The sequence below is a fragment of the Rhinolophus ferrumequinum genome, chromosome 9 (genome assembly GCF_004115265.2).
Source record: "Rhinolophus ferrumequinum isolate MPI-CBG mRhiFer1 chromosome 9, mRhiFer1_v1.p, whole genome shotgun sequence".
NCBI lineage: Eukaryota > Metazoa > Chordata > Mammalia > Chiroptera > Rhinolophidae > Rhinolophus > Rhinolophus ferrumequinum.
Genome location: NC_046292.1, coordinates 35764171 through 35790058, shown reverse-complemented (window position 1 = coordinate 35790058; position 25888 = coordinate 35764171). Strand labels below are relative to the sequence as shown.

At 38.7% G+C, this 25888-nt stretch overlaps 1 protein-coding gene across 16 annotated transcripts in view; it reads right to left on the bottom strand.

Annotated features, from left to right (window-relative positions):
- ELAVL4 (ELAV like RNA binding protein 4) overlaps positions 1 to 25888 on the bottom strand; it is a 145695-nt gene that overhangs the window by 39399 nt on the left and 80408 nt on the right. For 14 of the 16 annotated variants that reach the window (XM_033115374.1, XM_033115386.1, XM_033115376.1 and 11 more), the window contains one exon: positions 12600 to 12840. In XM_033115374.1, coding sequence (XP_032971265.1) covers positions 12600 to 12840 — 241 coding nt within the window. Of the gene's footprint in view, positions 1 to 12599; positions 12841 to 16285; positions 16461 to 25888 lie in introns of all 16 variants that reach the window. The other 2 variants (XM_033115378.1, XM_033115379.1) reach the window with 1 other exon arrangement.

Here is a 25888-nt window from a genome sequence, read left to right as displayed (position 1 = left end):
CCTAACCTGTATAATAAGGCTAATAATACCTACACCTCACAGAATTGCTGTTAGAATTATACTATTGTATATCAAGTGCTGTTTGGAGCATTATTACATATATTGATGTCAATGATAATCCCATCACTATCCCTATTTTACAAATGAGAAAACTGAGGCATAGAAGGATAAGAATTTGTCTGTTATACAGCCAGTAAGTGGTGAGTCTAGGATGCAAACACAGGCAGTTCTAGCTGTTAATCGCTAAGCTATCCTGCCTTGCACAGCCCTGGATTATAGTAAGTCCATGATATTTGTCTGGAAGACACAGGCACACATACACAAATACACAAACTCCCTACACCTCCTTTTCCTCTCTGGCTTTTAAAATAGGCTGTTTTTCTCATTAGTTTATTACATGGTGCAGTTCAAGTGGGCAGCATGCAGACATCAGCCTCCCAAACACAAGGATCCTATGTGGCTGCTCAAGGAATAGAAGAACAAATCCAATCCTGAGAAATGTTAGTTCATTCTGAACGATGACTCACAACCGCTATTTTCACAAACAGCCTGCTAATTAAACTTTCTTATGAACTCTACTAACCAATTTTTCCAATGCATGGAGGAAAAATCATTCATTATAGACCGGAATCTAAAATCTAATATTAACAGCACAAGTAGGATCTGTGGCATTGTAATTTGATCAGCTTGAGCATTAATAACAGTTAGACACTGATGTCTGAGAGAGTTAATCAGCTTTTGTTGAGATGTACGTAGATAAGTGAACAAAACATCTGGGAGGCAGACTAGGAAGCAAAGCTAGCTTATCACAGGGGGTTACTATTTGCTTTACTCTCATAAATTCCCTGCTTCTAATGTCCTATCTTCTAGGTGACCATTATAATATCCTGAATTGATACAGCAATTAACAACTTACCAACACATTAGCAGCTCATCTGATGTCACAACACATAGTAAGGTGGAAAGAGTCTGTGTTATTATCCCCATTTTATGCACAACAATCTGAGGCACAGAATAGTTTGATCCACTTAAAGTCCCACAGCTAGAGCTAGAGTGAGAAATTGGTGGATCCTTCCATTTTTATAATGTTGCCACTCATAAAAGTGGCTTGATTTTTAAAAACAATCTCAGAAATCATCCTGACATTTTCAAATATTGAACCAAAAGCTTTCATTTATAATCTTCCAGAACCACTAAAACTGTTGTTCGTTATTACTGTAGCATTTCTGAGGCTTACAGGAATACATTCTACACAGCCATATTCACAACTCAGGATGAAACAGCGAGAGTGCGGAGAACCCCTTGTGAAGGTCTCTTGTCCCAATTGGCAGCCGCTTGTGGTTGGACAGACATGGGTACAAAGACAGCTTGGCCACTTATCAGCTGTGTGACCTCGAGTCAGTCACTTTAAAACTCCATGAGCTTCGGTTTCCTCATCTAAAGAACGGGGCCACCATTACCTCTTGGGGTTGTGGTCAGGATTAAATGAGATAAATAAAAAGCAACTGGCATCTAGCCGTGCTTAATAAACATAAGTTCCCCTTCCACTCTCTGGCCTTCTCATATGCTGTCTCCTACTTCCTATTTGGAATTACATAACTGAAGACCGAACCAGGAGCAGATATCGACTTCCCTTTCTTCTCTCTTTATCCATCTGTTGGCCCCAGGATCGGACCCTTGGTGAGAAGGGGGAGGGAATTATGAGACAAAGAGGCCCCTCCCATTTATAGGTTTCTTTAGTTTACAAGTGCCTTCACATGTATCACCTGGTTTGAATTCACACGTACCATCCAAAGAAGGTCGGTAAGGATTTATCTTCTTATTGTATGTTAAGAAAATGGAGGTCCAAGGTGATAAAGTGCCTTATGCAAGGCCATGCACACACCTATTAAGTGTGTATCTGAGTGGGGGATGGGGAATGGCACAGAACTTTATTGAAGTCTGTCTCACTTCTGGTTAGTTCATTGCACTGTGCCTAGTATTTCTAGACACAGAAGTATCTGGGTTGTGTGTGTGTGTGTGTGTGTGTGTGTGTGTGTGTGTGTGTTCTGGGGAGTGTGGGGCTCTCGGATAGTTCTCTCTTTTTGCACTTAGAGGGTGGTCTGTCTCATTGGAAAGGCTCCACTGACTGGTGAGGGGAACTGGGAAGAGAAAAGATGGCTGAGCCCTAAGTCCAGTTTCCAGGGTCAGGACCAAGAAGTGACAGTGATATTTGATTTTCCTGTTTATTGTCCAGCTCAGCGTCCTGGGCAATGGGGAACCTGCCAGAACTCACTGGAGTAACCCTCCCCAGGAAGACGGAGGCAGAGGACTGAAGTGCCCAACCTGGAGATTGCAGCGGGAGGGGGAAGATTGAAGAGACTCAGTTCAGGGCAGAAAGCAACAAAGCCCACTTCAAAACACCTCCTTTGGCACACTGTTTACACTGTATGCTAATGAGAACAGGGGCTCCACTCAGGCAGCTTCTCTGTATCACTGTGAGCTCTGGCTATGAAAAACAAGTCAATCAATCCAACAGGGGTTCAAGCAAGAAAGATGAGAAAAGGAAAATGCTATGTATGTGGTCTCAGGCTTCATATCCCATACTGCTTTATAGCTGGCAACTGTCTCCACAGTCAGAGGCCTGGTGGGAAGGCGGCTGGGGCTGGGATCCTGGTTATCACTTGAGAATGGAATCAAGGTTGTCACCATCTAGTGTTCCTTGATATGAAGAAAACTCAGGCTAGGCGGTCTGTTTCTTCTAAGACAAGCCACCTACCCTCATTAAGTTCATGAATTTTCCTTGTGGTCTCCTCGTACCATTCTACACCCATTTCCTTCTACCTTGCTTAAAAACAAAAAAAAAATCTATGGTTATTTTAATTTTAGCTCTTTTCCATATTGTCTTATAAGCCGATCAAAATCCTTTTTGGATTAAATGGCTTATAAATAAATAAGAAGGCAGAAAGAGAAGGCAGGACATAAAACAAGCAACGAAAAGAAAAAAGAGAGAAGAAAGAGCAGGGAAAATAAGAAGCCAAGCGCTCCTGACTCAAGTCTTTTGTCTGCATTGGTCTCATCTCCAAAGTGAGTCCAGACATTGCCTCTACTGCCTACTTCGACAGGGTCAGAGGAAGTACTGAATATAAAAGCCTTTGAAAACAAACATGAAGGAAAAATATTGGGGATTATTGAGTAGATAGTCTCTGCTCATACCACCAATAAAGTGATTTCATTTGATTCAAGATATTTGTGATGAGAAATTCCATTAGGGGCCATAGGAATTAGAATCATTACCCTAACTAGCTGTATCCACTTAACATTGATGGGGCCTCCCATTTTATCAGACATCCAACTACAAAACAAGGACCAAGCAGAGAACCAAACCTGTAAGTCAGCATGAAATTGAAGTGGGTGGAAAGAGTCACTGAGAGAATATGTGCCTGACCTCAGCGAGATAAATAATGCTTCTCAAATCACAGATGCCATTGGAAGTCTGCAAATTGCCTACCTCCTTCTGTGTTAGGTCAGGTTATTTATTAGCAAAGTTCTTTATTCTGTGTTAGTTCAGGTTATCTGGAGTCAGACAGACTTGGGTTAAAACCTCGGCCCCTCATCTTTTTAGCTGTGACCTTGGATAGCTTCAGGTATTTCATCCACACAAAGCGGGTAGTAACACTTACCCACAGGGTAGTCCTGGCTGTTCTAGTCACTATCCCTTGAAGATGTCTCTGAAGCTTGGCTCAGCTGCTTCCTCTACATGAACTGGTATCCAACAATCTACTTTCTCCTAAGTTCGAGGCTCACTCCTATTTGACACTTGCTCTGAGAACCCTGGTCCACTGTCATCTTTTTCTCCTTTGAATACCCGTAGCTGATGTCGTCTTCATCTTCATTTAGCAGAGGCAAAGTGGTAAGGTAACCGAAAGACCATAGGTTTTGCCATCAGACAGATCTAACTAACTCCGTTCTCCAGCTAACTATGATTTGACTTGATTTAACTTGGCTTCCTTATCTGTAAAATGGGGATAATACTATTGATCATGCATAACTGATACAAAGTTTCAATGAGATAACATATATCATGTGCCTAGTATTGTAGCTGACACAGAGTAGGCATTCCACCAAACCTCCAACTTCATTCCATTGTTATGAGTCCTTTTGTGTTATCTTTCCAATGACATTAAGAGTCAGGGTGAGAAAGGGTGAGTTTGGGCCACGGTGAAAAACAACACAAAAAGTCTACAAAACCACAAAGGTGGATGTGTAGTGATATGCATCATAAGCAGGGTCCCAGCCCCTTCCAGATGTGCAGGCTGCTGTAGGGCCCCGTAATTTGTCCTGGCTTCCCCCACTCATTGACCCTTTAGCAACAACATGTGGGCACAAACTATGTCTTATCCTCTTTGGCTGCCTCACAGACCCTGATGTAGAATTTAAGAGAAGAGAAGGAAAGGGAATAACTTTTATTTGGTCTGAGAAAGCAGACACTAAATAAATACTGTTGGCTGATTGAAAATGTTTTACAAATATAAAAGCCTTACACAAATATATGGTCTCTATCTGAATTTATCTTCTCTCCAAACTAGAAATATCTTCTTCCATCAAAGCTCAATTTTGGGACTATAGAAAAAAAGAAAAGGCAACTTAAAGATATTTCGTTCTTACAAGGAATAAAGACAGATACAGAGTTCACCATTTAAGAGGAGTAAAGAAGACGTGGAAGGGGGGCGGGGGAGCAGATTGAAAAAAGAAATCACCACTACCACACCTCACAGAAGACAAGAAAAAAATGAATTTCCCATTAACACATTTCAGAAAGCACTCTCCTCATAGCCTGAAGCTGATGAATTACATTTTTAGATAATGTGTGGAAATTTCAGTTTGACATTACCTTCCTGCTTAGTTCCTAGTCTCAATCAACCAGGTCATTCTACAGAGAGAGGTGGGGAGTGAGAGAGTGAGTGTGGTGTGGTGTGTATGTGTTAGGGGAAGGAGAGGACACAGGGTGAACAGGGAATTGGTCTTACGAACCAAACAGTCAGCTAAAGTACAGAAATAGAAAATCCTTAAAATACCCAGGCCTGATTCACATCCTAGGTAAAAATCCTTTGAGACATCTCTCCTGGGATGTGAGAATACTTTCCTATGGTTTTGAGTTTGGAAGCAGGGCAGAATTGTCTGCTTTGGAAGGGAAGAAGAAGAGGAACATAGCCAGGGGGCAAAAGGAAAGCATACCTGGTCTGTAATCCTGACTATTACCATCCTGGGAAAAAAACTGTGTTAACAGAAGCAGAATGAATCTGCACAAACTCTAAACCTCACAGCTTCCTCAATTGCCAACCTGTCCTAATTAGAAAGGATTGGAGGTCTCTGATTGCCCTTTATGGGTGTATAAGAGGCACAGTGATTACATGGTTTACTGTTTGCACTTAACGTTCTGACACTCTTCAAGTACCCCTTAATAAGGCAGACCTCGATTCTCCCATTTTGCAAGCCCATTAGGCTGCCAAATCTTCTCCATACCTAAAAATTTTCCATTCACCCCCAACAATAATCAAACCCTCTTTGCCCAACACATCAAAATTTACTCTTCTGCGTGGAATATGAATAAGATGACTGCAGCGATGTGATAAATAAAATGACAGATGCAAATCTACCTGATTTTCCTCTGAATTCAGGAGAGACACATTGCACTGTACCCAAGCACATTTTTAAAATCAGCAGCAAAATGTACTGATAAATGCTACTATTTCCTCTACCCTTCCCATTACTAACGAATATTCCTCTGATGTGCATGTAGAAAAGTTCATTTAGCTAATCAATATCTTGGGATTTTCTTGGCTATGCATAATTGAGGCTGGGTTTTAACTATGCTTAAATTTAAGGCAGCATCCAATTTAATACGGTGCTCGAAAAAAAAAAAAGGAGAACATAGGAAAGGGTATTTTGTGAAGAGAGAAAATCTGAAGTTAAGAATCATTCCAAATCTATTCTTCCTTGTTCAGGTAAGCAGTGACCTGTTTAATTAAAAAACAAAACAAAACTGGTATTTATCATTTTTAAATGCATAGTGTGCTCTTTTCCAAAACAAAAGATTTTGAACTCTAATTATGTTTTCCCTGGACTACAAGTTGTCATTCTCTAGGTAATATAAGCTGAGTTGGTTTGTAAATGGGAGAAGTCAGGTCAGTATTTTTAGGGAAACTGCCAAAGATAAACTATAAATTGGACAGCTCACAGTTAGTCAGAGAGCCCTGGGTTCAAATGCCTACTTCCCTATTTGGAAGCTAAGTCATCTTGGCGAAATTACTCCATTGTTCCTTAGTCCAAGTTTCTTCATCTGTAAAATAACTGTCTTGAGAATTACATTAAATTCCATCTACTGATCTCAGCATAATGCTTAGCACATAGTAGGCCATCAATAAACATTGGCTATTATTATGAATCTCCAAGAAATCCCAATTTACTACTTTTTTTTAGTTTTAATCTTTCTAATTGAGTTATAGTTGACATACAATAGTATATTAGTTTTGGGTGTACAAACAGATTCGATACTTTTATACATTAGGAAATGATCACCACAAAAAGTCTAGTTACCATCTGTCACCATACAAAGCTATTATATTATTGACTATATTTCCTATGCTGTATATTACATCCCATGACTTACTTATTTTATAACTGGAAGTTTGTGCTTCATAATCCGTTTCATCTATTTCACCTGTCCCCCACCTCCCTCCTCTCTGGCATCACCAGTTTGTTCTTTGTACCTATGAGTCTGTTTCTGTTTTGTTTTGATTTGTTTATTTGTTTGTTTCATTTTTTTAGGTTCCACATATAAGTGAAATCATGTGGTGTTTGTCTTTCTCTGACTTAATTCACTTAGCATTATACCTTCTAGGTCCATCCATGTTGTCACAAATAGTAAGATTTCATATTTTAAATTGTTCAGTAATATACCATTGTGTGTGTGTGTGTGTGTGTGTGTGTGTGTATGTATCACATTTTGTTTTTCCATTCATCTATCAGTGGACACTTAGGTTGTTTCCATATCTTGGCTTTGTAAATAATGCTGTAATGAACATGGGGTGCAAAAATCTTTTCGAATTAATATTTTCATTTTCTTCAGATAAATTCCCAGAAGTGGAATGTTGGGTCATATGGTAGTTCTATTTTTAAATTTTTTGGGGAACCTCCATACTGTTTTCCATAACGGCTGCACTAATTTACATTCCCACCCACAGTGAAGTAGGGTTCCCTTTTCTCCACATTCTTACCAATATTTTTTGTTTGTTGTCTTTTTGATAATAGTCAGTCTGACAGATGTGAGGTGATATCTCATTGTTGTTTTATTTGCATTTTCCTGATGATTAGTGATGTTGAGCATCTTTTCATGTGTCTGTTGGCCATTATATGTCTTCTTTGGAAAAATGTCTATTTAGGTCCTCTGCCCATTTTTTTTATATTGAATTTTTTTATATTGAATTATGTTAAGTTTTTTATATTTTATATGTAAGTTCTTTACATATTTTATTTATTAACCCCTTATTGGATATACTGTTTGCACCAATTCACTTATTTAAATGAGCTACTATTTTTAAAGTATTTAATATAGTACCCAGAATACATGTAAGTATACACAAAAACATACAAAAGCTGCTGCTATCATTTTTATTTGTCTTTGCTAGGTGCTGTAAGAAATTATGCCAATAAACTCACCTTAGGGCCGAATGCCCATTTCAGAAGTGAATTCAAAGCACTTTGATATTTTAGGAGCCTTTTATTTTTTATAAAGTTATCTCAGAAGTAAAACTCAATCAAATTCTCATAGTGTCCCCGTAAGTCCAGTTCCTTAAAAGCGTATGAGGTAATGTAAAACGATCCACAGCCCTCATTCTCCTCTCCGTCTTCAACCCAAGAGACTATTCCATGTAATCCTTCTGGCCTCAGTGCTCCCACAGACTCTCCTTCCCACTGCTGTCGTCCATGTCCCACATCTCAGCTACCAAGAGGGACACACAAATCCAAGGCAGAACAGAAGTTACCCAATGTCATCAAATCAAAACGGAGTTGGTTTCTTTAATCAGAGATGTGACCCCAGATACAAAGGCAGTGCCAGAGTTTTCACCCTGATGTCCACAGGACAGGAGTCAAGGGTCTTTTTTTGGCTTTATTCTACTTTTTCCACTGAGTGATAACATTAATGAAGCCACAGGTGTGTTACAAAGGAAGAAATAAAGAGATGAGTCAGAGGTAGGGACTAGGAAATGCTGCCTTTGTCAGTTGGGGTACGCCTCTAACCAACTTACTAATAATTTTTTGGTCTGCTTCACTTCATCTGGCAATGCTTCTTCATCTTAGATACACTACTGCTTCCACAGAGGCACATCCCGGCTCTCCTTCCTTTGTCCACATCACAGAAGGATAAAAAAGGGTTTCTGTGCTTAGACTGGACTTTCAGCTCGATTCCTTTGCTTTTCTTCCCTCTACCTAAATCCTAACCTCATCTTTTAAACCTCCCCCAATAGCTCCAGCTAACACAGACCTCAGCCTTTCTCAACCATCCACAGCCCTGTTTCATGTACCAGCCATTCCCTATATTCAGTTTTATACTTTATAATATTCAGTTTAGAACACGTTGTCCTCAAAACCCCCCTTCAGAGCTCTCATTTGCCTAAAATGGATACAAAACCACTCTTAACAACTATACTTCATGGGCACATGGAGAGTGACATTAAGAAAAAGTATAATTCTTTTTTATCACTGTAATGCAAATAATCACACACTCTAGACAGGCAGATCAAAACCATTTGTTGTATACTAATTGATTTCTGGGAATTTTTCTTTGTTTTTTTTTTTTTCCTCCTTTCTCTATTTTCTCTATTCCTTTTGGAGAGAGGTGATAACAAGATAGACAATTATAAAAATGCAATTCAACATTCCAGCTCTGCTGGCCTAACTCTATCCTGCCTAAGCCATATGCTTTCTCTCCTAAAATACTGATCATCTAGGAACCTGGATTCAGTAATGCAATTTCAACGATGGTAAAACAAAAAGGCAACAAAATAAAAAATAAGAAACTGCAGTCCATGGGAATAATATAATTTCTACCAAGGGTTTGGTGTTCTTTGCCTGAGTTTCTAGGTTGCACGAATCCTTGAGGACCACAGTCCACTTCCCTTTCTCTCCAGCAACAGAGGTTGCAGGTGGATAAAGGAGAAAAATAAAGGACATGGCTTCCAGTGACATCACGTGTTCACAGCTGCACACAAAAGCAACTTGGGACACATGTTTTTCTCTCCTGAGTACCTAGATTATCCTGATAAGTGTCCTTTCCCAATTGGAAAAAAAAAAAATCTAATATCTCTGAGAAGATAAGTAACAGAGATGTCCAAAAGCACTGTAAGGGAATCTTAAATCTGGCACTTGCAATAAATTTGGCTCTACTCTGAAGGCTGAGTTGTATCCCCAGAGGAAGATAAATATTGTTATCTTTGCCTCCTGTTCTACACAAGAGTCTTGTTTAAAGCCATAGTGCATACTAGATAGACTCTCCAGAGGATGGCCAGCAACTACTCAGAGGAACACAATGTTTCATTGGGTTATGGGATGAGGGTTAGGCAGGGATCTTCACTCAGCACAGGCAGGGGCACCCTGCACATGCTTCTGGATAAGATCATGCTTTTGGAAATGGGGGTGGGGAGGTGAGTCCCAGCTTCAGCACCTGCTAATAACTGCGCTGCCGGGGCAAGTTACTTAACCTCACTAAGCTTCAGTGCTCTCATAGAAGAAAACAGAGGCAGTTCTCAGTGTTAAATAAGATATGTCCAGTGCTTAGCAAGTACCTGGCATAGAGTAAGTACTTGATAAATGATAGCAATAATGTCCTCAGCACTGCAGCACTTAAGTCCATGCCTAGATTTCCTCTATGTGCTGTCAAACACATGGACAACCCACAGGCAGGAGTGAACCTAGCCTACTGGCAATCCATCAACAAAGAGTGTCTCTCTCTTTCTTTCTCTTCCTCTCTCTTAATATCTATCTATCTATCTGTCTATCTATCTATCAATCGTCTATCTATCTATCTATCTATCTATCTATCTATCTATCTATCTATCTATCTATCTAATAACCCTAGAACCTTTGAAGGGGATCTATTACATTCTCTTAGGGAATGGTTTGGTCTGGAAAATCTTAATCTTGAATTCTTATCTCTTTGCCACTTCTCACTCCCCAACCCTCCACCTGGATATTTAGAACTCCTTGTAAACTTCACAAGATTGAGATGCATTGAAATCTGTAGGAGGTGTTGAAGAGAAAAGGGGGGACTGGAATGTTGAAAATCAGGGCAACAAAAATACCTATGATGTCATTTACCCTGACTTCTGAACCACCAGCAGCAGCCTTTCAACTTGCCTGGTGTGGTACCTTACCTCTCCCAGCCTGTGTTATCACTTACCCCAAATGTCGGCCTCGGAGGGTCTTCCATTAGACCGATTCCCACTCCCTCCTCATCTCCCCACAGCCCTATCTCTCCCTTCTTCTCTGACTTTTAGCGCAGCCAATTAAACCTGAACAACGGGGAGATGGAGGAAATATGCTGCATCTATGGAATGGTACAGCAGGGACCAGTTTCACTGTTAATTTAAAATGCTAGAATTAATTAGGTAGTGTAAATGAAGAATTTAATAAGCACTCTTTACAACCACAAGTTCTACTTTTATTAAACACTGCTACCAAATGAGGGCAAATATCTCTGGTCTCTCTCTATTTCCTAGCTCATACCCATAAGTTCTCTGTAAATAAAATTCTTTTTTTCCTTTGCCTGAACTTTAAAACAATGCATAATTATAAATTTATGCCTGAATTGTATTTCTGCTTTCAACCCATCAGCTTCTTCTTTAAGCTCAGATGCTACCGTGTTGCCCAAAAATAAGACCTAACCGGACAATCAGCTCTAATGCACCTTTTGGAATAAATATTAATATAAGACCCGTTATTATATTATGTTAGATAAGGCCCGGTCTTATAGTATAGTAAAATAAGACCAGGTCTTATATTAATTTTTGCTCCAAAAGACGTATTAGAGCTGATTGTCCGGCTAGGTCTTATTTTCGGGGAAACACGGTATTGTATGTCTTTGCTTGCGCTAGAGAGGGTGCTAAACAAACCAAAGTTGACAATTTGGTTTTGTATACCAAATTAAAGGCTGTCTTCAAAGCTGTCACTCCTATTCAAATCTACTCGGTGAATTACCAAATTAGCATTCTTTCAGTAAAAGAATCTGCTTGTTTAAACATGTATCTTTAGAAAACAAGGAACAACATCATGAATCAGTACTTCTCAAAAAAGCACACTACAGTTCTAGGAGAACTCTTTTGAAAAGGTGATTAATAATATTCACTAATATAGCTGGCAGAGTCCCTATTTAGAAGGTAAGGCTACACCAAAAATATATTTTCTATACAGGAGTGGGAGGAAAAATGATACGGTTAACTGGTTTTAATTTGGTTTGAATTATCACCCTATTATATAAAGATTATTCAGTAATCTAAACATTGGTTTTCTGAGAGTATAGGCAATTCTGTTAAAGAATGGATGAACCAGTGCTCTGGGATAAGATCGTCAAAGCCCAGGCCCTATTTGGAGACTTTGATAAAATTTTTCGGTTTTAGTCACTCTCCTTGAAACCTACTAACTATAGCTTTAATAATTATAGCTGTAGTTATTGAGAGACTGCTATGAAATAGGCATTGTGCTAGGCAGTATATATCCAGTCTCTTACTTAATCCTAGCAATAAGCCCTTTGAGATAAGTATTATTTTCCAATTTTACAGATGAGAAAATTATGTTTGGAGGGTTATATGACATATTTTTGGCAATTATTTTAGTTTTATGGTTTTGTAATGTATTTAATTTATATGGGGGACAAATTTACAAGTGAATTAGAAGAACTGGAGAATATATAAATAGCTACATGCACACATATACATTGGATTCTCTGATTTAAAATCAACATGATGTAGCTCCCTATTTTAATGATAGAGTTTTCTTATTTAGGCCAATTGGTCATCAATTAAACTGTCCAGAAAAAGGGAAATAAAAGCCAATACTCAAAAATGACAAATTCAATGAGGCAGTTATGACTTCCTTCCACAAGGCCACTGTTTGCCTCATTTAAAACCCTGTCTCAGAAATATGGAAGAACATTGGACACACACAAACCAAGTGTTTGAGAAGAAAAGAATAAATAGATAAAAACCCAGCATAAAGTATAGGGAGGGTGGAGGGCAGAACTGAGAACTAAAGAATAAAGGGAAGAGGTGGCTGATTAAGAATAAAAGGGGATAAAACCAAAGGGTTATTTCACATAAAGGAAAGGTGAGGAAGCTCCAAATTCTTCATCTGCTTTCCAGTCCTACCAATCGTAGTATGGCTTTCTGTAGTGCACACACATGTATTAGTTTATGACTGTGCTCATGCCATCCTTGAATGCAGGATCTACACTGTAGACCTTCAGATGCATTGCTATTCATGTGCATTGTTGCTAAGGTCTACAATCTAATGGAACAATGTAGCTGTGTATCCACAGGCTAGAATATTGAAGAAGAGCATACCTGTAATTTTGTCTCTCACGAGTTTGCAGGATTCTATTTCACCAATGCTCCCAAAGAGACTCCTGAATTCCTCTTGGGTCATATTCTGGGGTAAATAGTTGACTATGAGGTTGGTTTTGCTGTCATCTGTGGCCGCCCCTGTCTGCATGGGAGAAGGACAGTTTCTATTGTTGCTGGAGGGTCCATTGCTTGTATTGGATGTCGGGCCATTTGACACCTGAGGCTCCATGGTGCTAATTATCTAAACAAAAATAAAAATAATAAAAATAAACTTTTTGAAATCTCAAAGACATAATTAAAGTCTCTTTCAATATTTAATTTAATTTCATTTTTTGAAAAGAAAGGGAACAAGATAAAGCAAGATGGAGCAAAAGAGACTGGGTTGTGAATATAGCCAATTTAGAAGCATGTTTCAAACCAAAATGTTAAACTCCCCTTGCTATTTTTAGGCTAGCCCATGGATTTTGAACACAGACTAGAATGCAGTGGGAACTCTCCCATTATTTTGTTAATGAAAAGCTAATTCCTGTTTTCATTACACAATCACTCTCAGAAATGTATACTTAAGCCACACCAAATTATAATTAAAATGTAAAGTAATAATCATGATTAAAATTATAGTTCCATTAAAGCTGAAAAAGCTAAATATAGAGGGCTACGCTCACAAGATCAAATACAGTACCTGTTTATTAACTATCTCATAAAGTAAAATGACATTAAATTAAGTAGGACCGTTCCATATGGGAAAGGTTTAGATTTTCACTGATGCTTAATCACTGATCAAACTTTGGATTTCATAAGCACATGCTAGGGAGCTACAAAGTCATCTCATGATATTTGTGACCCAGACACTTTGTTATGTTTCTCTTGACCTCTAATAAAAAAACATGAAGGAAAATTTCTCTCTAGGTCTCCACCTTGCGTCCAGCACATTCTGAGGCTGTCCTGTCACACATTACTCAAAAAGGACTTCCCCTGGATTTCCACAGATGTGTGAACTGTTCCAGACAGCATACAAGGGAATAAAGAGATGAATAAATCTTTGTTTCTACCTTCAAAGAGTTTACTGCCTATAGAGGACACAGACAGGCAAACAGCCTGCAGAAGGACAATGGACATGTCGTGAAGGAGCAATTACCCAGCTAATAAGACAGGGCATTCAGGGAAAGTATTGAGAAGATGATGGCAGAATGAGGTTTTATATTGAAAATGGGTTTAAGTTCACAGAGCCAGGTCATGAAGATGCCTTGTATGGTATGAAACATGAAGGATCACAAAATTTCAGAGTCAGAAGACACCTAAGGGAATGAAATCTAATTCAAAACTCTCACGCTTGAGACGAATTCCAGATAAATCCAGCAACTTAAGTGGGGAGAGTCTGGGCCTGCACTCAATTTTCCTGGCTTCAAATGCAGCCCATCAGTCCCACTTTTCCATCCTGTCCTTCCGCCATCCCTTACTCCTTCATGATATGGCTTCCGTCTTCTCTGAAATTGATCCTAAACTCCTTAGAACTGGAATCCCATTCTGCCGTTGACTAGCTGTGTGAGGTGGAGAAGAAACTTGAACTTGAAGAGACTTGGTTTTTCTCATTTAAAAGATGCAAACAATGCTGCCTGCCTTGGTAGGTGGTAAGAAGGATCTGATGACATGACGTATGTAAAGCACCTGAATAGTGGTGGGAATGTAACCACAATCACTGATATTGATTAAAGTCACTCTGCCAGTCACTTTAATAATTGTGATGTGGCTTTTCTTACTGACTTTTCACAAGAAGATAATAAGACATATTCTAATATTCTCCACGTTTTACATATGAGAAAACCAAGGCTTAGCAGACAACTGATAATTAGTAGCTTACATTATTATTACCATTTGGCTGCTCAGAGAATTTCAATACAATATACATGTAATGAAGTATACAGACCTTAAGGGTACAACTCAGAGAAGGTTTGCAAAGTGAATACAACTCACACGTGAGGAACCAACTTTCAGGTCACAATGTAGAACACGTCTGGCACCCCAGAAGCCTTTCTCGTGTCCCCACTATAGGTTACCTATAGTATAACCACTATTACAATAGGTAGCCACTATTTTGACTTCTGATCCATATTTGTTTTGTTTGTTTTTGAACTTTATATACATGGAATCACACAATACCTACTTTTTTATGTCTTTTCCTACATTGTGTCTGGGTGTCATCCATGTTGTTAGATGTAATGGTAGGTTGTTCTTCATTGTTGTAGAGAATTCCATAGTTTGAAAATACCACGTTTTATTTATTTTTTCCTACTGTTGATGAACATCTGGGTTGTTTCCAGTTTTTAACTATTATAAATAATGCTTCTATGAGTATTATATACATGTTTTTTGGTGTACACACACACACATTTCTGTTGGGGAGTCGATTTTGGGGATCATAGGGTATGTGTATGTTCAACTTTTGGATACCATTAATAGTTTTGCAAAGTGGTTGTACCAGTTTACACTCCCACCAGTAGAGTATGAAAGTTTCAGTTGCTACACATCCTCATCAACATTCAGAGACTTTTTTTTTGTTTTTTATTAATTTATTTTCTTATCTGAAGCACAGTGGTATAGTAAAAAAAAAAGAATGAGTTTTTAGTCAATGCAACAGATGACTTAAAATTCTAGTTTTATTACTTATTAGCTGTGTGATCTGAGGCAGGTTACCTCAATACTCCAAGCCTCAGTTTCCTCTTTGTAAACTAGAATAAAGCTTATCGTGCAGGGTATCTTCAGAATGAGAGATCACATATGTATTTATTAAGTGCCTAGAACATAAAGTACCTAGAGACATCACAACTATTATTCCTCATCATGACTTACATAGGTGAGTATTACTCTAATTGCTTCCTCTTCTGATGATCGCAAATGGGAAATGAATAACCCCCTGCTCCCCCAAAAAAACTCAAGAGGAGTCAGGGAAATAAGGCATATTGAGGCTGGCAGGGAGCTTCTAAGATTCTTCACCATTATGCAAGTAACTTTAATCATATCACTGGAACTTCCTTCTTGGCTTCAGGTCAACTATAAGATGCTGGAAGGCTGGTCCAGACAGGAAGTAGGAAGCAAAGAGTTCCTGAGGAGAATCTTAAATCAAGCTGTCCTCAGCACTGACAAAAACTACACCAAGAAAAAACACACACAAAAAAAGCCAAAAAACTGTACTCAGCTGTTCTGCATTTGAGGCAAGGATCCAGGAAAAAATGAGGGCGCTGTGCCCAGGGGAGGGGGTCTTGCTAATGGAGGTGATGCAGAGCATCACAACTCCTGGATCGGGGCAGGTGTCTGTTCTGCCAAGCCGTCCAGCCTCCTGGGTCTGTGCAGTGACTCCACTTGCTGTGTCGTCTCACTGCTTCAGTGAGTCAGGTGTCCAGGCAACAAACACACGGAGCACTGCCAACTTGATAAGTAACTTGAAAAACAGTTTATCCAATTCAAGAGGTGTGGCTGGCAGAAGCACAGAGCTGCCCAACTACTACATTTTGTTTTAATGGCAAAAAAGCCAGTCCCATTATCTACAGAACACCTTCACTGCTCGCCACCTTTCTCTCTCTGGTTACCCTTCTTATGGTTCCCCCACAAACACCTAAAAAATATCCTTCATTGTGGGAGCTTTTTGTGTGTTAATGATGGAGTACAAAGAAGAATGTAAGTCATACCTAAGCACGTTGAGACTCTGTGGGACCAAGCCTTTTAAAGGTCATCTGACAGTCGGCTTCATCTTTTGTTCAGTGGATGCTCGCCTCACAGATACATGTGGTGAAAGCCAGCCACTTGTCCACGTGAGTATCTCACAGGTCTCCCTGCTCCAGAAAGGTCTAGGAAGTATCAAGTCTGCAGCAAAGTAATTTGAGTTCCTTAGTCAGCTTTCTGGATCTCCTGACATCCTGTGTGGATTTCCTAGTGTATGTTGACTCCTGGAGTCGAGCCCCATCTGTACATCACACAATCTGAATTGGGCCCAAACCTCGGCAAAGAAGCCATGAGATGAGAGATGCCATGGTTGGTGCTGAGCTACTTCCGCTGCCCAAACCTGTACATTAGGTCAAGTCATTCTCGTCTGATAGAGATGGAGCTCACGTGGCTCTGCACACACACTACACAGTTATCCGTTTGTGTATTCAAAAAGAACTGATAAGAATACACATAGGCACACACAGAATTTTCTCAACAAAAATGTGCAGTTCTAAAGTTGAGAAACATTTGCAAATGTGTTAATATACCTCGTGTAACAAGACCCCTCACTGGTCTTAATCATGCATCCCAGGATACAAGACAGGCTTATAAAAAGAATCAGAAACGTAAAAGGTCAGAATTAAATCTGACATGCAAGTGAACCAAGACAATTATAAACCATTACTTGGAAAATTAGGGAAGTTGCCAAGATATCAACTTATCAAACCCAAGAATATGAAGCGTTTTAGGGTGACATGCTAGATCTGAAAGAAAGGACATCTGTAATCTATACTTGTGAAACAGACCAGAGGTAGACATGGGTTAGTAGGAAGGATATCCTCTGCAAAATCAGAACACTTGCTTCCCCAGCCTGGCTTTTGATATTTTAACAGTACGATTTTCATTTCAAATAAATATATTAGTTATTCATGTGTGCATATATATTTTAATGAAACATTTTGTGTGGGCCTCACAGCCAACTTTGCAGCTGACCAGGTTTCAAACCTCTGACTTGCCCTCCTTCCCTCTTCTGAACAGCAATTGAGAACACAATTATCCTCAGCAAGGAGGATAGAGCATTGAGGAGGTTCAGTTGACTTCAAACTCTAATGGTTGCACAAAGCACCGCATTAAATCTTTTATGTTCCTGTGATATATTTTAAGAAACATTATACAGGCAGAAAATTTCAGGGATAAACTATTAGAGCCATGCACAATAACGTAGGCACTCAAATCCTGTCATTGTAAATGTCGATGGTTTGAATGACTAATTACTCACACTCAACACATTAACTTCACCCCTCCCACCACTCTTTTCTGCAAAATACACAACAAAAGCAGGAGGGAAGGCCGCAGACATGCAGCTGCCTGATCATCACTCAGGGTCGTTTATCTCTGTGGAGAGGAAGTAAGAAACAGAGGCTGCTGGGTAAGCCTCTTTCTCCGGGTGCTCCTGAAAAAAAACAAAAAAGCCCTTCATGGCTCTCTCTGCCCGTCATGGATCTCCCTTGCCACAATCCTCGGTCTTTCCCATTGGTCCCAATTACCTGTTCAATCACATTTCTCACTATTAGCCACCCACGGCATCTGTTACACTCTTTCTGGACATCCCAGGTCATATGCACATAAAAAAGGGTTTATTTCTACTCTGGCTAGATCTGGGTATGTTAGATGAATAGAGATGGAGCCCCAGTATGCCAGACACTGTGCTAGGCCCTGGGCATACAGAGATAACAAAGGCAAGGAGCTGGCCCTCACTGAGTTCACAGTGTGGATGCACGACAGATATCAGAGAATATCAGGGACCACAGAGTCCAATCCCATAATTTCAATGATAAGGAAATTGAGGAAAGGAAAGGGGAGTTAACTTGCCCAAGGTCACACTGCTAGTTAGAGGCAGAGATGGGACTTGAGCCCAGGTCCCATCTACCTCATTTGAGTATTCTTGTGACAATGCCAACATGGATGAGGGTTTACTTCTTTTTTTTTCAGGGAGGAGGTGAGGGATGGCCATATCATAGAAATGCACTTGAACAGAAGTGTGGAGATGTGTTCTACCTCCATACTTTTCTGAGTATAGCACTGAACAGTTCACAAAGAATAATGACCTAAATAAACTCTGAGCTCTATGGCACAGAGACCACATCTCTTTTGTTTATTATAGTATCTCCCATATATAGAAAAAGGCCTGACAATTAGTAGGATCTGGATAAAGGACTATTGAATGAATGAAAGTCCTTGCATGTCCGATAGTTCACTAGATCCCTTAAACAACTCTGTGAAATACAAGCTAATAAGGTATTAACGTCATTCCCTTTTTACATAAAACCAGACAGAACACGTATTGAGTATCTATTATATGCCAGGCATACATTTGGATATTATTTTAAATGCAGAATTTAAGAGGTGTTCGTTCAAGCAGGAGGGCAGAAACTTTGGCTGACATTGACTCCCTAGAGAACCTGTTGAAGCTTCTGTTCTTTCTCCCCAGAGAAGTATATATGCATGCAACATTTTACATATACTAAAGCCAATCTTTCATCTCCTGATTGAAATCCCCAGATTGATTCTTCCCAATCAAGCCTGAGACATTTTTGGAGCACCCTTGTGTAGACTAACACTCCTTTTACTTCTTGATAGGAAAGTTTAGAACCCCACTCCTGCACTTTCCCACTTACCCACCCTCCGCCCCACTCCTCATACAAGGTGGGGGGAGAACTGTCAGTTGAGCATGCTGGCAGCATTTAACCCATTCTAAAATTCTAAAAATGTACTTGAGTACTAAAGTACTAAAAATGTATTTAAAGCCCCCTTTCATGTTTCTCCCGTCAGCTCATGAATTCCTTCCACCTCCCTTTGTCCCCACTCTTCACAAGGTTTTCGTTTGCTCAAGTTTGGGGGAAATCCGGCTCGAATTACAGGGCTAATCCTCACGACTGAGGACAGAGTCGTTGTCATGTCCCCCCAGAGCCACATCACAGGGGCTACCAGAGCCCCTACTCCAAGCCTGTAAGCCACACCTATCCTGTCTCTGCTCTAGTGTTTTCCATAAAAATGACAGTCGGACAATAAACTGTAAAGTCTTACATTTACATATCTTAATGTAGTTTACACTTTCAGGATTTACTTCACGAGGCAAATAAAAGAAAGGTTACAAGTTTACATGACAAGAGGCTGCCCTGCTGCAGAACTCACTCACTACTGACATGCATCACCCCAGAGCCCAGTGCAGGGCCCTGTACTCCCAACACGGTCCTCTTGGCAGTTCTCGGCTTTGGTTTTCCAGGGGAAAGCTGGCCTTGATACGCGATTCAGGCCAACGGATCAAGAAAAAAGAACCTGAAAGGTCACAGGAATATGATGTTTCTTTTCCAAATACTGTCCCCTTTACTTTGAACACCCTCAAAATGTCAGCATTCCTAGAAACTAGAAAGATGCTAAAGAAATGTACTGATTGCAAACATGTCTCAGGTGTGAACATCTGAGACACACACATATTTTATTAAATATTTTAAAGAGTATTTAAAGGTGTTTTCTTTTACCACATTGGAAGGACTTCTCAAAATTTATGTATGAAGGCTAACCCTTATGTAATAGAACAAGCGCTCCCAAGAGCATGAAGAATAATGTTTACCAAGGGCAGTCGCTGAATCAAACCATTAAAGAAATAGATTTAAATTATTCATGAGAACAAAAATAAAAGTCCTAATTCTCTTTGTAGGCTTTTCCCACTTAAACCTTATAAAATTCTGACACACAGTATGTTAAACTCTGGTGGCACAGCCCAGACTACTGCATCTCATCCACCTTTCAAAAGTCTGAAAAAAAAATCCCCAAAGTTAGGAAACCAGGCTCTGTGTTCCTGAAGATAGATAATATTTTTAAGAACAATTCCTCACTTCTCTTCTTGCTCATTGAAAGATACTAAAAATGTCCTTACAACCTCCCAATTTCACATATGGTTTGTTTGGCAGTTAATGAGTTCTGTTTTATTTTATTTTTAAAATTAAAAAAATGTTTTTTAAAATATTTTTTCAATTAAATTTATTGCAGTGACGTTGGTAAGTAAAATTATATAGGTTTCAAGTACATTTCTATAATACATCATCTATAAATTGTATTGCGTGTTCACCACCCAAGGTCAATTTTCCTTCCATTACCATATGTTTGACTCCCTTTACCCTTTTCTACCACCTCCCTCTCCCTTTACTCTTTGGTAACCACTAAACTGTTGTCTATGTCTATGAGTTTTTGCTTATTTGTTTGTCTTGTTAATTTGTTGCTTTCAGTTTTATATTCCACATGTGAATGAAATCATATGGTTCTTGACTTTTACTGTCTGACTTATTTCGCTTAGCATGATAATCTCAAGATCGATCCATGTTATCACATATTTCTTTAAAATTTCGGCCATCAGTTCATAAAATACATACTATCCCCTCCTTCTTTTCAAAAGGCTTTAATTCACTCAAGCCCCTTCAGGTTCATATATGTCTTCCTAAATGCAATGTCTTCCGGGTTATGGTTCAACTGGGAAGGAGACACATGTTACTAATGGGGCCCAAAAGGAAGGGCTGAGATCAATGATCTGATCACTCTAGGAAAAGGGGACTTGGGAATAACTGGCCCCCTGAACCAAATTATAGGTGATGACTCCCAAAGACCCCTGGACCAGGGGAATCAGGGCTGAAGTCTGCATTCATGTCCCCTAAAACTATTGGTACCAAGTTTCTGTAGATTCTGCTGGAAGGTAACTAGAAAACTCAAAAAAAATATTTAATTCCAACTGGGGAAAACGTGCTGACAGTTTAATAACACCTTTGGGCAGATGCACAAATAACCTGAAAGACCTATTTACTCTAGGAAGTTATGTGGTGATAAAGTCTCAGCATATCTTTCAAACAAGTGTATTCAACTCAACAGAAGTTTATTGAATGCTATTATAGACCAAGGCATTGTTCTAGGAGTTGGGGAAACAAAAATAATTTGGTTCCTGCCCTGGAGGGTTCAAGTTGGAGGATAAGAAGGAAGGTGGATAAACAAATAATTAATTAAAATAAATTGTATACATCAGCTTCTTTAAAGCAATCCACTCCAGAGTTTTTTTAATGACTCTCTCTCCTCGCCAAAAGCACACACTATAAGAAACAAACTGTTCTGATACTGAGCTGACAGTCCGGTTTCCGATTTGAATGCCCAGGTCCTAAACTAATGACTATTTGTAACAAGGAGGTAAGCTTGAGGCATTTCTCCTCTGAAATAGCATCTTCTTCACTGGAGATGAACATCAGGCATGCCAAAAGTATTCTCGGTGGTGGTAGTTAGGGCTTTTAAAAAATCACCAGCCACTGGAGAGAAGAAGAGGTATTAATACTTAAAATAGCAGGGCCAGCATAGATATGAAAAGCATAATCAAAATTTAATTTCTCTTAGGCATTATTCTCAAATTAACAGAAAACCAAATTTTTAATCTTCTTCCCCAGACACATCACACACACTTCTCCTCCTAAATAAATATTAGGCCTCCTTTATATCTTCCAGTATTTCTTTAAGGCTTTGGTTTTGGCCTAAAACGATTTTCTGGTATGCCCATCCTGGTAAAATCCCCAGGTATTTGGTGTTAACATACTTTTACAGCAAACTCTCCAGAGCTTAGGTATTGCTTGATCATCCAGTTCCTTATAAAGATGAGGTAACTTTTCCTTCACCACCCTATTCCCAACTCAGTCCTCTTTTCCAAAACGGCCACTAAATAAATACAATCTCAAACTTTCAATCAGCTTTCTTTATGAAAGGCATATTTGAAAAAAACAAATGTTTTCATTTTAATATAAATACAATTTTGTGGGCAAGCTCTCAGGCTTCCTGCAATAATACTATCTCTAATAAAAAAAAAATCAATTGGAAAACAATTCCTTTCCCATTCTGTCCCCTAAACCCCCAAACTCTGAATGTTTAATGTGGACAAAATAATCAAAATATCTAATAATCAGCTACAAGTACCTGTTGGGATGGGAACCAGTTGTGATGGTAAATACATTAACTTCATCTTCCATACAAAGAACATTAATGAATCATTTGTAAAACTGCCCACAGACTGATTAAGTCAGACTTGTCTTCTGATTAAATGCATAAATAATAGCCAATGGCACAATTCATGTAAACATAAATATTGCATATTTATAAAATGCCTGGCTAGTGGCTCAGAGTGTGAGCAAACTCACTGAGATTCAGCTGTAAAAGCAATGTGTTATTCTGTACCTGTATCATGATCTAAAGCATTGGGTTACATCTCTGAATTGGTTTTACCAACACAGATTAAATTCTTCAGAAATCTACATAAAATATTTTTTTATTTTGAAAATTAATACTTGCTTTCTTAACACAGCTAGAGTGGAGACGCGGAGGAGAGCGGAGAGGAATTGAGGGAGTCAGTATCGACAAAAACCTGCATACATCAACCCTTTCTTTGTTAAGAGGAATTGTACAATGCCAATGGCTCTTCCATTTATTGCAGTTCAAAGGAGAGAGCCTATCTGGAGGCATTCTGAAGCTGAAGATACTGAGTGAAACAAAACTGCTCTCAGCACCTCAAGGTATGTATAAGTAGCCATGGTAAATTAGACCCGTGGACCATTCACACGGCCTCATATTGTATCTCCATGTTCATTAGTGAAAAGATCCTGAACATCAGACTGCGAGGGTAGTTTTCATTTGAAAACTCTTTCACTTACTTCCTTTCTTCACCTTCTCCTTCTCCTTCTTCTTGACCTGACAGGAGAACTTTATCCTTCAAACTATCCCAGAGAGGTAGTTGGACTATTATTCCTCCTCGACACCCTCTGGGAAGGCAGATGGGTGCAGGTAAAACTGGACTCTGTCAAATCAGTGTTGGGGAGAATACAGACCTGAGTTGGGAGAAGTGTATCTGAATGATTTGTGGACAACATGTTTACAGGGGATGTAGAAATTCAAGGTTTACAACTGTCAAGCTTTAAGGTGCAATGAAACAGACTCTCTCATTGTTAATGGTGGAAATACAGAGAGTGCCAAAAAAAATGTATACACATTGTAAGAAAGGAAAAAACTATTAAAATTACGCTGATGGTAACCACTTTAAGCACCTCTTGTAATTGCAGAAGTCAAACTTGACTTGTATTCATCTTTTGTTATCAGTATATATTGAATATTACAATTTTAATACAGTTTTTTCCTTTCTTAAAGTGTGTATACATTTCTTTGGCATCCTTGGTATGTACTGACCCAAACTTTCTGAACATTATATTCATGTTTTTGGACCAAATGGTCCATTCTGAAGCTCAGAAAAAGAATCTAAAATTCTGTAGACCAAAAAAATATGCACAATAAGATGTATTAAGAAAACTGTATCCAGAAGAGTGAAAAAATAGAAACAACCTAAGGGCCTAACAAAGGGGATGACTAAGTAAGTTATTGTACAGCTTTATGATCCAGTATTCTGCAGCTGTTAAAATTATGCTTATAATGGGTTTTTATAACATAAGAAAATCTGTATGATCGATGTAGGAAAAAGGTGAAATAAAAATGGATTATCTCAATTATATAAACATGCACCGGGGGGAGGGAAAAATAAAAATGCTAACAATAAATGGTTAGATGAGAGGTGATTGTTATACTTGTCTCCACCTTTATTTTCTATTTTTTTGGTTTTTGTTTTACAATGAAAATATAGCCCTTTTATCATCTGAAAGAAAGTTAAGTTTTAAAAAAGAAAGAAAATGTCAAGTCCTTCAAACCAGCTTGGAGCCACAGAATTAAACATGATTCCATCTCCTCCCAGAGCCTTTGTGCAGGATCTCCCCTTGACCACACTGTTTGTTCCCGCGACAGTAGAAGACACATAGGAGCCCAAATGAATAAAAATTGCATTTCTTGAAACAGTCTCTGGTTCAGTCTCCCCTTCACCTAAATCACTGTGTATTTGCAAGGTTACAATCTAAGTCTGCCTCATCGCCTGGCAGCAACCTTCACAAGGACAGCAAGGAGAGAAGATGATTTATAAGAAAACCATTCCCTGGATCAGGGAGTGAAAAGTACTGATCCGTTCTAAAAGCTCCTGCTGACAAACTCTGATATTATGAACATTCTGCACTTGGGCAAAAGCTCCCACTTTTCTTAATTACATGGTTTGAGCAGGAGCCTGCTTTCACGATCTGCCCAATCACACAACAGCCATTTATTTTCCCAACTGCAGCTGCCAAAATTTCCCTGATCTCTGTTCTGTGCTCCATCTTCAAGGGCATCTTGAATGTATGACACTGTCAAGCAGCATTCCATGCCATGCTTTTTAGGTCTCTCTCTGTCTCTCTCTGTCTCTCTCTCTCTCTCTCTCTCTCATTCTGTCTCTCGCATAAGGAGATCCTCCTAATACATATTCTTTTAAAAAATAAATCTCATGAACAAGAAGTAAAGTGGAGAGGCAAATAAATAAATAAATGAATAAATAAATAAATAACAAATACCAAGTATCAGAATCTTTCTGTTTATTTTGAGGCAAATGCTTTATTATGACAGTGAACCACTAATATTCTCTGTCCTCTGTGTGATGAGTTTGCTTTTGTTTTATGGACTTTGCATCTTGTAATTCATTGGGTTCCTTCTTTGCAACATCGCTAGGAAACGAGTGCCCCGTCTACAGCCTCTGTGAGTAAAGGAAGAGCCAAGGCCCCACTGCACACGAACTTTACGCCTAAATTTATCTTATTTTTAAATTTTCTTAATTTTCCTTCACCTCAACTTCCTCATTGTTCTATTTTTAAAAATCTCCTACTAAATGTATTTTTATGATTTGCCCTATAACCATAGAAACTTTTAGATTAGAACAGAGAATAAATAAATATTTTGGTCTTTACAAACAATCTTTTATCTTTTTCAAAATAGGCTTTTGAAATCTCACTACTTCATCGTAATTGGGCAAGAGTCAAATTGGCATTTTAAAAACTCAGCAATACTTTTAAAATTCAGTAATACTGTTAAAAACACATGATAATGCTTCCAAATTTTTACTTTTATATTAAAATTCAAACTGTATAATATATAATTCTCAAGCCTTTTCAGGACTAATTTACTACACCCCTAAGAATAATTTGGATATGATACTTGTATATCCACTAAGATATGGAAAAGAGTTTACTTCTTTGAGTAGAGCAACCACGTCCTTTGAAATCACAGATACAAAGTAAATTTTCTTGGCAAACTCTTCTAACTCGTGATACATTCTTTTTATCCCAGAAATTTACCTTTTAAAAAGTGAAATGCTAACAAATACTCAGAATCAGCTGTTGTCAAATTAGTGCAACCTAAAATTTCTTTAATACAGGTATATTTTAAAGCAAATTATAAGTCACAATTTAATAATGATAATATAGTGCTTCATTTGAACAGCCCCTAACCACAACTGAAGTTAGTTTAGCTCTTAAAAGAAGAAAAGCTGTACAAAGGAACAAAAGCCAAGCTAAGTTCCTTAACATTAATGAGTTCCTTTGATGGGCCAGAAATCATTATGCTAAATGCCAACAATACCAGGAGAGAAAAGGGGTTCCTGCCTG